The sequence below is a fragment of the Capra hircus genome, assembly GCF_001704415.2.
Source record: "Capra hircus breed San Clemente chromosome X unlocalized genomic scaffold, ASM170441v1, whole genome shotgun sequence".
Lineage (NCBI taxonomy): Eukaryota > Metazoa > Chordata > Mammalia > Artiodactyla > Bovidae > Capra > Capra hircus.
In genome coordinates, this window is record NW_017189516.1 from 27,799,385 (window position 1) to 27,815,400 (window position 16,016).

Here is a 16,016-nt window from a genome sequence, read left to right on the forward strand (position 1 = left end):
AAGAACTCAAGGAGAGCATCTTATCTTGAAAGATTGTAACAGCACTGAACACTAAACAGGTTTCATACACACACACACAAACACACACACGGTTACTCAGCTAAATTCAAGGATAAAACGTTGCTTCAAGACATGAATATTGTTAGAAAAATTAAAATGGAAGATGACATGTTTTATACCACAGATAAAAATAGCCAAATAGAGCTGGGAAAAATCTAAGGGCTAAATTCCTCATATTTCATCTTGAGAGTAAAATCATATTTCAAGTTTATCTTTGAAAATCAGGTAGTTATAAATTTAAAATATTTTAGGGCAACTTCAACTTAACCAAGATTAAATTCCAAATAGACTTGCAGAATCTAATAATAATCTCACAGTGTACTTATGTATATCAAATCATCACATTGTACACTTTAAATATATATAATTTTCTCATTTATATGTCAAATAAAGATGAGTGAAAAAGAATTCTGAGGAGTGGGATTGGGGCTTGAGGTGGTGAGGAGATTCATTATATAACTTTTTATATTTTTTGAATTTGATATATCATTTTATTTAAAAATCTATCACTAAGAAACAAAGTCAAGCATAGGACACAGTGTTCCTTTTTAGGAAAAAAATTGCAGAACCTAAGAGCAAACCTAGTATAGTCTTTATGGCAAAAGACAAGTAGCAATAAAAGGTAATGGCAATAATACATAAAAAAGTGAAAATATAAAACAAGAAGATGCGTGGGGTGGTGGGGAGTCCTGGGAGAAGCCTCCACTGTAAGTGTGAGCTCTCTGATTGCCCCTGGAACCGTTATGACACATTCCATCTTCTTGAGGCTGGCATATGATCACCTTTCTTTCATTTTCCCATTTAATTCTTGAGCTCCCATGGGCCATATTATCAGGAATGATCAATATAGTCTTTTTGAGGCCTCTTCCCTTTCACTTCCCCTTTAGTTGTCCAGGAGCCCCAGGAAGGTGACTTGTCCAGAGAGGGTGGTCAGATCACTACCCACCACCACTGCTGTGGCTCCTTCCTATCCTGAGGCTGCTGTGGGAGCCTGGTTCTGTCTGGCTGGTAGATGCCACTGGGATGGCTTAGCTGGCTAAAAGATTAATTACTAGGTTTTGCCGTTTGTTTTAAAGCTGCAGGAGACATGAACATGTCTATAAGCCGAAGAGAAAGGATCAGTTGGGACCAAGAAATCGAAGGCAGAGATGACAAATTGGACAGTTGATGAATCATTGGGCAATTACAGATGAACAAGCAGTTAAGGATGGATCAAGGTGTAGTTATGCCTTTTCCCATTCTCCACAGTGAATGTTTCAAATTTTCTCACTCTTAAGTTCCTAACCTCACTGTTTCCCTCCCACTCACCACAGAAAACCTCATTTCCAAGTTTACAGACAGTGTAGAGGTCCTGAGATACAAACCTCCCCCACATGCCTGTATCCAGAACTCTGCATTCCTCCTCTCTCACCTTAGTAGAAAAGATGTCCCATCTGCTGTCCAAGGGGATAGGATGTCCCTGTTTCTCAGACATTGGACAAAAAGAGAGACCTAGGTCCCATCCTCAGCCAAGCATACCCAACCCTAGTGGATGCTTCTCAGCTCATCCTCTCACCGTGTCTCCTCTGGCCAGCAGCCCTTGCTGGCATGCCTGTGCTCTCATTGCTTCCTGAGTGCTGTGACATGCAACTCTATTCATAGTGTTCCTTTGCTTATAAACACTTCAGGAGATTCCCTTCACCTGTGGAAGAAAACCCAGACACCCCATGTGTACCTTTCATGATTGGGCCCCACCTGCCATTTCTCTAATTTATCTCTTGTTCCATTTCCCAGTGTTCTAGTCATCCTAAGAATCCTGACCATCCTGGGTTCAAATCTTGGCTCTACCACATACTAGCTATGCGCCCTTCAGCAATTTGCTTGAGCTCTCTGGACTTTAGTTCTTCATCTATAAAATGGGGATAACCAATGTTCCTACTTAAAGGGCTGTTATGGAGTTAAATGGAGAAGGCAATGGCACCCCACTCCAGTACTCTTGCCTGGAAAATTCCATGGATGGAGGAGCCTGGTGTGAAGCAGTTAGATCAATGTCTGGCGTACACTAAGCACGTGATAAATGATAGCTCCTATTCTTAGTACTTTGTACAGGTCCTAAAATGTACCATCCTCTTGCTCTCCTTGAACTGGGTTGGCCAAAAATTTCATTCAGGTTCTTCTATAAAATTGTATGGAAAAAGCCAAACTAACTCTTTGGCCAACCCAATATCTTGAGGATATGGTTTTTTTCCCCATTCCCCCCAACCTCATTCCCCTCCCCACCCTACCTTTCTGACTAGCAAGTTGTCTTTCATCTGCAGAAAGGTGGCTCTGTTGCCACCTCTGCTATGGATCCTTCCTAGATTTTCCCCTTGAGGTGTATACATGCCAGACTGGATGAGGGGTACTTTTTCTGAACTGGACATATCTTTATTAGAGCCCCTTTTCTACTTTGTTGATTTGGCTTTGCTTTTGGTCTGTGATTTACTCTAGGGTGCAGGCCTTGAGGGTTGGGGCTCAAATCTAGTCCATTCTTCTCTTATTCTCTATCTGTTGATGTGGCCTGACATGGAGTAAGGACTTACTGAGTGTGTTGAATGAATGAATACGTAGGTAAGGGACACGTGCTGACAGAATGCTAGAGAAGAAACATAATTTACAAGCAAATAAGACATATTTAAGTTTATTAGTACTTAAATCATTGTTGATTAAAACAAGACATCATTTTTACCTGATGAATTAGGAAACCCCTTTAAAAAGGGTAATATCTATTGCTATGGCCCCTCTCTTGTGGCTGGTGGAATGGTAAAAGTAAGTTAACACCATGTATCAAGATCCTTTAAATGTGTTTTTCTTTTGTCCACCTAATTTTACTTCTGGGATACTAACAGAAATAATTTTAAATACAGACAGATGTTTCTGCATAAATATGTGCATTATGACATTATTTATGTAAAATTTTGAGAAAAGCCCACAAAATACCCAATAATAGAAGAATGGATTAGCATTTTGGTTTCAGAAAAATAAGTGATAATAAGTGTACTAGTTAAAGGGAAAAAAGTCAGACTATAAAATATGTTCACAACTGTTAAGAAAAAAAGACAGATACTCATGCATAGAAAAGAGGAAATATACCAGAATGAGGAAATATACCAGAATGATTACTTGATTATATTTGTATGGTGTGAGTGTTTATGATTTTTCTTTCTTCCTTTTATATGTTATTCAAATTCTCTATATTTAGAAATGTGTTCCTTTTAATGGAGTAAAGCCAAGAAATTTTATATTTTAAAGTGTATGCCCAGAAAGAATTAAGAATCTGATTCTATTTTGTTTGCTATGTTTTAACATGAGTAAGTCTTGAATTGGGAAGTGAAGTACTGGAGGGCACAAATCTGGTCTTGTGTTCAGCTGATCATGTAACCAGTAAATAGCTGTCGGCTTATATGAGGCTGCCCTCCATTAAGGTCCACTAATTGTCACAGGGATTAGTATGGCCTCTAAAGCATCTCATCTGGCAACCAATGAGAAAGAGTTGTTTTTTGTTTTTGTTTTTGTTTTTTTAAAAAAAGGCCAAACAAGGTTTGGTGGTGACGGTGGTTTAGTCACTAAGTCGAGTTCAACTCTTATGACCCCATGGACTGTAGCCCTTCAGGATCCTCTGTCTATGGGGTTTCCCAGGCAGGAATACTGGAGTGGGTTGCCATTTCCTTCTCCAGGGGAGCAAACCCAGGTCTCCTGAACTGTGTAGGCGGATTCTTTACTGGCTGAGCCACCAGGGAAGCTTCAAGTGAGGTTTGCTTGGAGACAAATAATCCCTGAACACAAGATGGGTGCTAACGAAAAGGAAATGGTAGAAAACAAATCATTTTGCGTGTAAATGAAAGGCGTATTCATTTGTATCGACCCAAATCTCAAGTGAACCACCATCATCCATTTGCTTCTACCAAAAAATCTTGACCTGATTTAAAAAACAAAAAAACCCACTGTGTCTTTTAACAGTGGTTAAAAGTTTTATCACTTCAGGCCTAAATCCTGAAATGCAATTAAGCGTTTACTTAAATGCATATTGTACCAAATTGTAGCAGAATTCTAGATGAGCTTTTCCAAAATTGTACCTCTTTGAAGAATATTTTAAATAATATATAGCAATTACTGTTAACTGCGTGAGAAGATTTCGTTTTGTTTGGCTACACTTAAATAGCCCCAAAGTCGAGTGCACCAAGACATACTGGATTTCAAACTAAATAAATCAAAATTATCATGTACATTCCACTGCATGTCAAAACAGGAAAAGCCATAGAATTTGATGTGAAATAAAGATTAGAGCAGTAATAGAAAGCTAAAAGCTGCTTATATTTATTTGGAATGAGAAAACAAGGTCAATGATTTTCAATGCAGATACACTTCTCTTTGAGAAAATACATCAAAAAATCAGTTTACAAAGCAGAGAAATTTGGCAGTAATTATTATACTGTCAAAAGGTTCTTTAGTTTCCAAAGAACTTATTTCAGAGTTCAGTGTGCTTGCTTGTTATTAACAACTTGACAAAAATTAAAGGAATTTGAAGCTAAGGTGTTCGGTGCCATTGCCAATTAAAAATAACCAAGATGAAGATAGAGCATCTTTAAATGTAATAGAGAGTAGAAGGGAACATGTAATTTGAATTGTAAGAATTAAGCATTTGTGCAGCTTCTCAAATATATTCAATTATATAAAGGGAGGCACACCTGGAGCTTATTGCTTTATCACTTCAGACTTTAATCCTGAATTTGACTATTTAAAACAAGTGTGTCATCTTCCCTTTATATTCTGTGACAAATTCTAAGATTTCATCCATCAAAGACATTTCACATTTTTCCAAGATGAACTTGCTTAAAGGAAGTAACTCTTCCAGTTTAATGCAACATGAAACTGTCTATATTGTGAGATGATGAGAATAATAAAAATTGCTATCATTTATTGAGCATTCATATAGTTCTATAGTAGAGAAGGAAATGGCAACCCACTCCAGTATCCTTGCCTGGAAAATCCCATGGACAGAGGAGCCTGGCGAGCTACAAGCCATGAGATTGCAAGAGTCGGACATGATTTAGCAACTAAAACAACATAGTGCTGTAGAAAGCTAAATAAATGCTTTTCATACTTTGCTAACTTAACCCTCATTTTTCATTTGTTCAGAGAACTATTTAATATAAAGTGCATACTAGGTGTGAGCTTACTAAGCTCACATTTTTCCCTCTGAACCACACTACCTCCCACTTGTGGTGACCTTTTTGTCCCCCTTTTGTCTGGAGTTCTTCGTCTTCTCTGGTGAGGCCACCATGTCATACAACTCCAGGGGACACCATTTATACCATAAGTGTATCAAGGTTCTCCCTGGAGGTGGGCAGTACCCAGCCAACATGGCTGAATGTAATGGCTTTGTGCCCCCGTGAGACTGAAGAGCTTTGTAAATGCTTTTGAACTGTAGTTAGGCTGGTAGCAAAATCTGGTCAGACATTTGTACTGGCCCCATTTGATCTATCTTTCCATTTCTTCTTCTACTGACACATATTCTACCAGCTGTCTCTACTACTCTCTGCTGTCTGGCAGCACACCAGTCCAATCATGTGCCTGGCTGGAACATAAGTTATGGGAAGGCAGGGTTTTCTGCTCACTATAGGCAGCTTAGGCCCATAAGTAACAGAATACCTGAAGCAATGTAGGATGTGAGCAGCTGTGCCAGGCTTCTGATTAGAAAAACTGAAACACATTTTATTTGTTGAATATCAAATTGAAGGAGATGATAAAGGGTGCTAAATAATTGTCATTAAAATTGCTTCTTGGTTTAATTTAGGCTCAACTAGATTTTCTTATAAGCCTTAGGACGCAAAACTTCATCTCTTAAGCCCTTGTTTACATTGAAACTGATTCTTTATTTTTTGTTGTTTGAAAGACATTGCTTAGACTTTAACAATTCAATATGTAACAAAATACCCTTAGATTCAGAGCTTTAAAATGAAGATTTGATTCACCATTATGACTGGATGACTTTAATGGAATTATGTCTTGTAAAACTGTTTAGCATTTCATGTTAAATTCTGCCTAGTTAACGTCAATACCCTAGAGCAGTTTGGCTTTTTTTTTTTTTTAGGCTTTAATTACAAAAATGGAGAGAAAATCATGGCAGCATCCTTTATAAGATTAACTAAATACTGTGATAATCTGTATAAAATATTAGTGCCAGGAGCATAGTGCAATGTAGAGTAAAGGCAAAGGTGATTGCCACTTGAGTCTCTAAGATGAACAACAGTAATCACAGAATACTGCTGCTGCTGCTGCTAAGTCGCTTCAGTCGTGTCTGACTCTGTGTGACCCCATAGATGGCAGCCCACCAGGCTCCCCCATCCCTGGGATTCTCCAGGCAAGAACACTGGAGTGGGTTGCCATTTCCTTTTCCAATGCATGGAAGTGAAAAGTGAAAGTGAAGTTGCTCAGTCATGTCCGACTCTTCGCGACCCCATGGACTGCAGCCCACCAGGCTCCTCCGTCCATGGGATTTTCCAGGCAAGAGTACTGGAGTGGGGTGCCATTGCCTTCTAGATCAATACAATTCCAGCTTCTTTTTAAAGTGCATTTTTATTTTTCTTAAATGATGGGCCAGGAAGTACCAAGATAAGGCTTTGCTCTCAGATGATATTTGAGGTTCACTTTGAAGGTTTTAGAGAAGGAAATGGCAACCCACTCCAATATTCTTGCCTGGGAAATCCCATGGACAGAGGAGCCTGGTGGGCTGCAGTCCATGTGGTCACAAAGAGTTGACATGACTGAGCCACTAGCACAACTTGAAGGTTTAAGTGAGAAAGGGGTGTATCTGATGGAAGTTGGACCTTCATTTTTATGACTGTGGCTTGCAAAAGTGGAGTATTCAGAAAGCAGTTTGATGGATCCTCAATAATTTAAACATAAAATTACTATATGACCCAGTGATTCTACTCATAGGTAAAAATACCTAAAGAATTGAAAACAGATGTTTAAACTAAAACTTGTAGCAGCACTATTTACCATAACCCAAAGGGGGAAACAACTCAGATATCCACTGATGCATGAATAGATAAGCAAAATGTGGTATATTTGTACAATGGACTAGTATTCAGCCATAAAAAGGAATGAAGTACTGATACCTGCTGCAACATGTATGAACATGAAAACACTATGATAAATGAGCAAAAGCAGACACAAGAAACCATACTGCATGACTCCATTTATATGAAGTATCCAGACTGGTAGTCTGCAGAGAAAGAAAGCAGATTAGTGATGATCAGGCAGAGAGAGACTGGGGTTGAGGGGAGGAAGAAACTGGAGTGATTGCTTCTTTGTGGTGATGAAAATATTTTGAAACAAATAGACATGGTGGTTGCACGACATTATGAATGCAGTAAATGCCACGAATGGTAAATTTTGTGTTATGTATATTTCACCATAGTAAAAAGAAACGGAATGTGTAAGTTTGGAAAAGATTCTTCATTCTTGGTGAAGCCCATTAACATTTGACAGGGTGGGGTGCTACATGTGATAAACAGAGCAAAACCTTAGCATGACAAGGCTTGCACTGCCTGGATGGGATCCCTGATGCCAGGACCTGGCTCATGTGGGTGCAGTAGCTACTGGGGCAGCTGCTCAGGGGCCCCTGGTGTCCTGCACGACTGAAGGCAGTTTTAAGTCGGGGGTAGCTTATTTGGAATCCTCACATGGAGACAAGAAAAGCAATGGAGTACCAAGCTGTTTATAACCCAGGGAGACAGAAACCCAGCAAATATAAAGTTTCACTGCAGTGAGGCCAGGATAATTTCAGTTTATCCAATGAAAAGGAAAATAAACTTTTATGACCTGGTCAGGCTAGAGTAGTTTTAGTTAAAGGTGCGTGGAAAGTTTCTAGTTATTGCTGCACATGCTCTGTTCCCTCATTCTTGGGAGCGTGCCACTTCTTCATGTCATTTTCTACCCACAAAAGGAAAAAGATTTCAAATAGGTTTTTTTTTTTTTCAATGAAAGTAATATTTGATTATTATAAGAATTCAAAAAACAGACATTTTATGTATAGGTATTTGTTGTTCAGTAGCTAAGTTGTATCTTGACTGTTTGTGACCCCATGGACTGTAGCACACCAGGTTACAGTCCTGTACATGCCTTTCCTTCAGTGTCTCCCTGAGTTTACTCAAACTCATCTGTATTGAATCAGTGATGCTATCCAGCCATCTCATCCCCTGTTAACCCCTTCTCTCCCTGCCCTCAATCTTACCCAGCATTAGGATCTTTTCAAATGAGTCGGCTCTTTGCATTGGGTGGGCAAACTGTTGGAGCTTCAGCATCAGTCCCTCCAATGAATATTCAGTGTTGATTTCCCTTAGGATTGACTGGCTTGATCTTGCAATCCAAGGGACTCTCAAGAATCTTCTCCACTATCAATTCGAAAACATCAGTTCTTCAGCACTCAGCCTTCCTTATTGTCCAACTCTCACATCCTTACATGACTGCTGGAAAAACCATAGCTTTGACTATATGGACCTGTGTGGCAAGGTAATGTCTCTGCTTTTTAATATGTTGTCTAGGTTGGTCATAGCTTTCCTTCCAAGGAGCATGCGTCTTTTAATTTCATGGCTGCAGTCACCGTCTGCAGTGATTTTGGAGCCCAAGAAAATAAAATCTGTCACTGCTTCCTTTTTTTCTTCCTTCTATTTACCATGGAGTGGTGGGACCAGATGCCATGATCTTAGTTTTTTGAATGTTGAGTTTTAAGCCAGCATTTTCACTGTCCTCCGTCACCCTCATCAAGAGGCTCTTTAGTTCCTGTTGGCTTTCTGCCATAAAGGTGGTATCATCTGCATATGTGAGGCTATTGATATTTCTCCCAGAGATCTTGATTCCAGTTTGTGAGTCATCCAGCCAGGCATTTTGCATGATGTACTCTGCATATAAGTTAAATAAGCAGGGTGATGATATATAGCCTTGACATACTCCTTTCCCTATTTGGAACCAGTCCGTTGTTCCATGTACAGTTCTAGCTGTTGCTTCTCCTGCATACAGATTTCTCAGGAGGTAGGTAAGGTGGTCTGGTATTCCCATCTCTTTAAGAATTTTCCACAGGTTGTTGTGATCCACACAGTCAAAGACTGTAACGTAGTCAATGAAGCAGAAGTAGATGTTTTTCTAGAATTCCCTTGCTTTCTCTGTGATCCAGCAAATGTTGGCAATTTGATCTCTGGTTCATCTGTCTTTTCTAAACCCAGCTTGTGCATCTGGAATTTCTTAGTTCACATACGGCTAAAGCCTAGCTTGAAGGATTTTGAACATAGCCTTACTAGCATATGATGTGAGGGCAATTGTATGATAGTTTGAAAATTCTTTGGCATTGCCATTCTTTGGAATTGGAATAAAAACTGACCTTTTCCAGTCCTGTGGCCACTGCTGAATTTTCCAAATTCCCTGGCATACTGAGTGCAGCACTTTAACAACATCATCTTTTAGGATTTGAAATAGTTCAGCTGCAATTCCATAACCTCCACTAGCTTGCTCCATAGTGATGCTTCCTCAAGCCCACTTGACTTCATGCTCTGGGATGTCTGGCTCTAGGTGAGTCACCATGCCATCGTGGTTATCCAGGTCAGTAAGACCTTTTTTGTACAGTTCTACCATGTATTCTTGCCATCTCTTCTTAATTTCTTCTGCTTCTGTTAGGTCCTTATAACCTCTATCTTTTTTTTGTGCCCATCTTTACATGAAATATTCCCTTGTTTTCTCCAATTTTCTTGAAGACATCTCTAGTCTTTCCCATTCTATTGTTAAGAGATATTGAGGTGAAACCACTCCAAGGAAAGCCCCTCACTCATTTACAACACTGGTCATGGAATGACCAGTTATGACACATGAACGAAATGGAACACCATGCAGCTGTGAAAAGTAGGCTGTTGATTGGCATTTATGGGTATGAAAGATGTCCATGCTATGTTGATCAATGTTGTATGATCCCAATGAAACTAAGGATACCAGCACATATATATTGACAGAAAAATGACTGGAAGGATACATGCCAAAACATCTATAATGTTATTCCTGATTGCTGAGCCCCTGGCCAATGTTACTGATTGATGGTCTAACCCAAACTGACTTGCTACAATGATGGGGTCCTCTTGGTTGAATTCGGTCTTCATTTCCCATTAAAAAGACACAAGCAAAGTGAAATAAAAAACCCAGAGATTCTAATAAGTGGATGTAGGTGAAATATAGTTCCTTTAGGTAGGTTAACATCATAGCTGTGGGATTTCCTACCGTCTATCTTAGGAAATTCTTGACCAGAAGAACCTGTAGATTTGTTAAATGATAGTGAAAATGACAAGAAATATATAAAAGAACTAAAAGCCATTATTACAAAAGACATGACACATGTCTATAGCAGAATAAATAAAATCTCGTATTCCCTCATTTATTTGGACTTCTTGGAAACTGAATTATTGGGTTGGCCAAAAAGTGTTTTCAGGCTTCCCAAGAAGATGTTATTGAAAACCCAAACGAACTTTTTGGCCAAGCCAATATTTCCAGTAAGTGGATTTTTTTAGATGATGGAAGCTTCTTTGGTTAAGTACCATAACAGTTTGCATTTTAACCACTTCATTGAAGTTCGTTCTAATGTCTGGTACATGGTTTATGGCTTTCCCGTACAGAATGTACTGAAAATATGTCAGCCAATTTGTTAGGCTCTGAGGTCTCATGTGAATATGTTGTCATTTGTTTTCTTTTTGCTCTACCAAAACATCTATTTCTGTTCTACTGACTATGCCAAAGCCTTTCACTGTGTGGATCACCACAAACTGTGGGAAATTCTTAAAGAGATGGGAATACCAGACCCCCTGACCTGCTTCTTGAGAAACCTGTATGCAGGTCAGGAAGCCACAGTTAGAACTGGACATGGAACAACAGACTGGTTGCAAATGGGAAAGGAGTGTGACAAGGCTGGATATTGTCATCCTGCTTATTTAACTTACATGCAGAGTACATCATGAGAAACGCTGGGCTGGAAGAAGCACAAGCTGGAATCAAGATTTCCAGGAGAAATATCAATAACCTCAGATATGCAGATGACACCACCCTTATGGCAGAAAGTGAAAAGGAACTAAAAACCCTGTTGATGAAAGTGAAAGAGGAGAGTGAAAAAGTTGGATTAAAGCTCAACATTCAGAAAACTAAGATCATGGTCCCATCACGTGATAGGCATCTGGTCCCATCAGTTCAGTTCAGTCGCTCAGTCGTGTCTGACTCTTTGCAACCCTATGAACCACAGCACGCCATCACCAACTCACAGAGTCTACCTAAACCCATGCCCATTGAGTCGGTGATGCCATCCAACCACCTCATCCTCTGTTGTCCCCTTCTCCTCCTGCCACCAATCCCTCCCAGCATCAGGGTCTTTTCCAGTGAGTCAGCTCTTCACATCAGGTGGCCAAAATATTGGAGTTTCAGCTTCAACATCAGTCCTTCCAATGAACACCCAGAACTGATCTCCTTTAGGATGGACTGATTGGATCTCTTTTCAGTCCAAGAGAGTCTCAAGAGTCTTCTCCAACACCACAGTTCAAAAGGGTCAATTCTTCGGCTCTCAGCTTTCTTTATAGTCCAACTCTCATATCCATACATGACCACTGGAAAAACCATAGCCTTGACTAGATGGACCTTTGTTGACAAAGTAATGTCTCTGCTTTTTAATATGCTGTCTAGGTTGGTCATAACTTTCCTTCCAAGGAGTAAGCATATTTTAATTTCATGGCTTCAGTCACCATCTGCAGTGATTTTGGAGCCCAGAAAAATAAAGTCAGCCACTGTTTCCACTGTTTCCGCATCTATTTGCCATGAAGTGATGTACTCTGCATATAAGTTAAATAAGTAGGGTGATGATATACAGCCTTGATGTATTCCTTTTCCTATTTGGGACCAATCTGTTGTTCCATGTCCAGTTCTAACTGTTGCTTCCTGACCTGCATACAGATTTCTCAAGAGGCAGGTGGGCTGGTCTGGTGTTCCCATCTCTTTCAGAATTTTCCACAGTTTATTGTGATCCACACAGTCAAAGGCTTTGGCCTAGTAAATAAAGCAGAAATAGATGTTTTCCTGGAACTCTCTTGCTTTTTCGATGATCTGGTGGATGTTGGCAATTTGATCTCTGGTTCCTCTGCCTTTTCTAAAACCAGTTTGAACATCTGGAAGTTCGTGGTTCATGTATTGCTGAAGCCTGGCTTTGAGAATTTTAAGCATTACTTTACTAGCGTGTGAAATGAGTGCAATTGTGTGGTAGTTTGAGCATTCTTTGGCATTGCCTTTCTTTGGGATTGGAGTGAAAACTGACCTTTTCCAGTCCTGTGGCCACTGCTGAGTTTTCCAAATTTGCTGGCATATTGAGTGCAGCACTTTCACAGCATCATCTTTCAGGATTTGAAATAGCTCCACTGAAATTCCATCACCTCCACTAGCTTTGTTCGTAGTGATTCTTCCTAAGGCCCACTTGACTTCACATTCCAGGATGTCTGGCTCTAGGTGAATGATCACACCATCATGATTATCTGGGTCATGAAGCTCTTTTTTGTACAGTTCTTCTGTGTATTCTTGCCACCTCTTCTTAATATCATCTGCTTCTGTTAGGTCTCTGCCGTTTCTGTCCTTTATTGAACCCATCTTTGCATGAAATGTTCCCTTGGTATCTCTAATTTTCTTGAAGAAATCTCTAGTCTTTCCCATTCTATTGTTTTCCTCTATTTCTTTGCATTGATCGCTGAAGAAGGCTTTCTTATCTCTTCTTGCTATTCTCTGGTCCCATCGCTTCATGGCAAATAGATGGGGAAACAGTGGAAATAGTGACAGACTTTATTTTTTGGGCTCCAAAATCATTGCAGATGGTGACTGCAGCCATGAAATTAAAAGATGCTTGCTCCTTGGAAGAAAAGTTATGACCAACCTAGACAGCATATTAAAAAGCAGAGACATTACTTTGTCAACAAAGGTCCATCTAGTCAAGGCTATGGTTTTTCCCATGGTCATGTATGGATGAGAAAGTTGGACTAAAGAAAGCTGAGCACCAAAGAATTGACCCTTTTGAACTGTGGTGTTGGAGAAAACTCTTGAGAGTCCCTTGAACTGCAAGGAGATCCCACCAGTCCATCCTAAAGGATATCAGTCCTGGGTGTTCATTGGAAGGACTGATGTTGAAGCTGAAACTCCAATATTTTGGCCACCTGATGCGAAGAACTGACTCATTTGAAAAGACTCTGATGCTGGGAAAGATTGAAGGTGGGAGGAGAAGGGGACAACAGAGGATGAGATGGTTGGATGGCATCACCGACTTAATGGACAGGAGTTTGAGTGAACTAGGGAGTTGGTGATGGACAGGGAGGCCTGATGTGCTACAATCCATGGGGTTGCAAAGAGTCAAACAAGACTGAGCAACTGAACTAAACTGAACTGAACTACTCTGCCAAATGATATCAATGCCATTTGCCTTCTAAAGATTCAGATAACTGTACCTTTACATAGCTGTTTTTACTCTTTTCTCTCATGGGTAGGAGGTGATGGTGGTGGTTTAGTCACTCAGTCATGTCTGACTCTTGCGACCCCTTGGACTGTAGCCCGCTAGGCTCCTCTGTCCATGGGATTTCCCAGGCAAGAGTATTGGAGTGAGTTGCCATTTCTTTCTCCACTCATGGGTAGGATGTGTCAGTTTTTACTTTTTACCACAGAAATATGCTTAATCACTTTCCCCATCTCCAAAACATCTTTCTAACTTACTGATTTATAAGCTTCATACCCTGGGAAATCAGAACCCCAAGTCTATTACTGTTTTGCGTAAAGTAAGATTAATAGGCATTGAATGAACTCATGTGTTTAGTCCCAGAATTTTTGACCATTCAAGGACTTTAAGAATTTACTTCCTGGTTGTAGGCTATTATCTGATAGAAGTTTGACTCTGGGCAAGGTGCCATTTTATTTATAAGCTGCTGTGCTTATAGTTTTCTATTCTAGCATAAGTACCTTCCTGGTTGCTCATAGTAGATAAATTAAATTAAAAAAAAAAACCTGTCTGTAGGCCGTTGGTAAAGTTTTGTAAAATGGGATTTGTGTGTGTGTTTAATAGAAAGGTAAAATAATCTTAGACATAATTTCTTGAGTGTTTTCCCATTTTTTTTAAACAGAGAAATAATGATGAATCTAACTGTCGGGAAACTCACAGACCAAGAAGTTATAACCATTGCACGTCATTACCGGGTGCCTGAGGACCTGTGTCCACATAGGAATGTCCTAGTTGCACAGGCCCATGAACAACTCAAGAAAAATGGTTTTGAGAATTTTGAGAGACTCGTTGCTATGTGTGTATACCAAGATCGGGAAAAGTAAGCTTTTATTTTATTGATTCTAAGAAATCATTTATGTTTCTGTGAAGCTGAATAATGAAGGAATTTGTATGGTATCAAAAAGGGCAAAAAGAAAATTGGTATGTCTCCTCATACTCCACTAGGTAGCAAAGCCACCTTAAATCATTTTTGGAGATTATCTGGGTACACATATTTCATAGTGATGGATGGTGAACTTTGCTTGTGGATGGAATAGGGGAAGTTCTGTGTCTTAAAAAGAATAGGATGGCCCCTTTGCATTTTCTAATTGGTTTCTAGAAGCTTTCAATTGAAACAGTAAATCAGTGTTAGAAGATTTAATTCTGAGATGGCATCTCTTTACACTATTTTATTAATAAGTGGGATTTATAAATATGAGTTTTATAATATACCAGACAGGGGATTTGCAAGTAAACTTTCTATAAAATCTCTTTGAAATTATTTCTTCTCAAAAATAATGACACTCTGAATAATGTATTTCTAATACATTTATCATGTTTGCCTTTGAACTTTATTCAGTCATTGTTACAAATGACTGGAGCCCCATCTTAGTAGATTTTGGTGTTCATCTTACCCACAGATCTGATATAGTGGTAGGGGAGCATATTCATCTGGAGTTAGAAAATCTTAGGTCTAACTCTAGCCACTGGTTTTGTTACTTCAGACCACTGTCATCTCTTTACCCCCTTACTACTTCCTTCATCCCCAAACCTAAAGTCTGTACCCTAAATATCTTAGAAGGACCCATGGTTTTTCTTAATTTGTTGTTGTTGTAGTCATTAAGTCATGTCAAGCTCTCTGCCACCCCCCCCCATGAACTGTAGCCTGCCAGGCTCCTCTGTCTGTGGGAGTCTCCAGGCAAGAATACTGGAGTTGGATTGCCATTTCCTCAGGGATCCTACCTGTGTCTCCTGAATTCACAGGCGAGTTCTTTGCCGCTAGTGCTACTGGGAATGCCCCCAGTTTATCTTACTAGGGATCTTTTTTATCTCCTAATCCATAATACACCCTTGTTGAGTTGCTATAAAAATGGTATTCTTCCTTGAATCTTTAAGCTTCTCTGAGCCTCCTGGAAGACATGTTACCTGAGCTTTGTATGACTCTGGCCTTGCCTTCCAGCCTGGTGGTACCCCTCTCCAGGGTGAGAAGTGTGACCCTCTTTCATTAAAGGAATACCTGTTGGGAAAAAGGGGGCTAGTTGATGAGACAACTCTGAGGTTCTTCCAGATCCAACAAGTTCCAATTCTAGACATAAAGATTCTCTTATCATTTTATAACCTATTGCTAAGAAAGAAGCCCACTTTCTTTCCTGTTAGTTCTAATTTTGCCTGATGCCTGGAAGAACACTGGCAGGGTGAGAACATTAGACAAGCATTTCTGTGCCCCAGCAGGCTGGGGAAAATGACTGTTGGGCTGCTCTGGAGAAAAAAAAAAAAAAGGTGAATGTTAAGGTCCCAGTTGGGGCTTCTAGGTTATATGATTTGGGTCCAAGGAAAAGACTGGAAAAACACCCTCTGGTCATATAATACTTGTGATGGAGGCTCTAGATGCCTGTCAAATTAAGAG

At 39.7% G+C, this 16,016-nt stretch overlaps 1 protein-coding gene across 1 annotated transcript in view; it reads left to right on the forward strand.

Moving 5' to 3' along the window:
- Positions 1 to 16,016, forward strand: part of EFHC2 (EF-hand domain containing 2) — a 135,342-nt gene that overhangs the window by 84,416 nt on the left and 34,910 nt on the right. Inside the window, exon 11 of the mRNA XM_018043680.1 lies at positions 14,253 to 14,450. Within this exon, the coding sequence (XP_017899169.1) occupies positions 14,253 to 14,450 (198 nt within the window). The remainder of the gene's footprint in view (positions 1 to 14,252; positions 14,451 to 16,016) is intronic.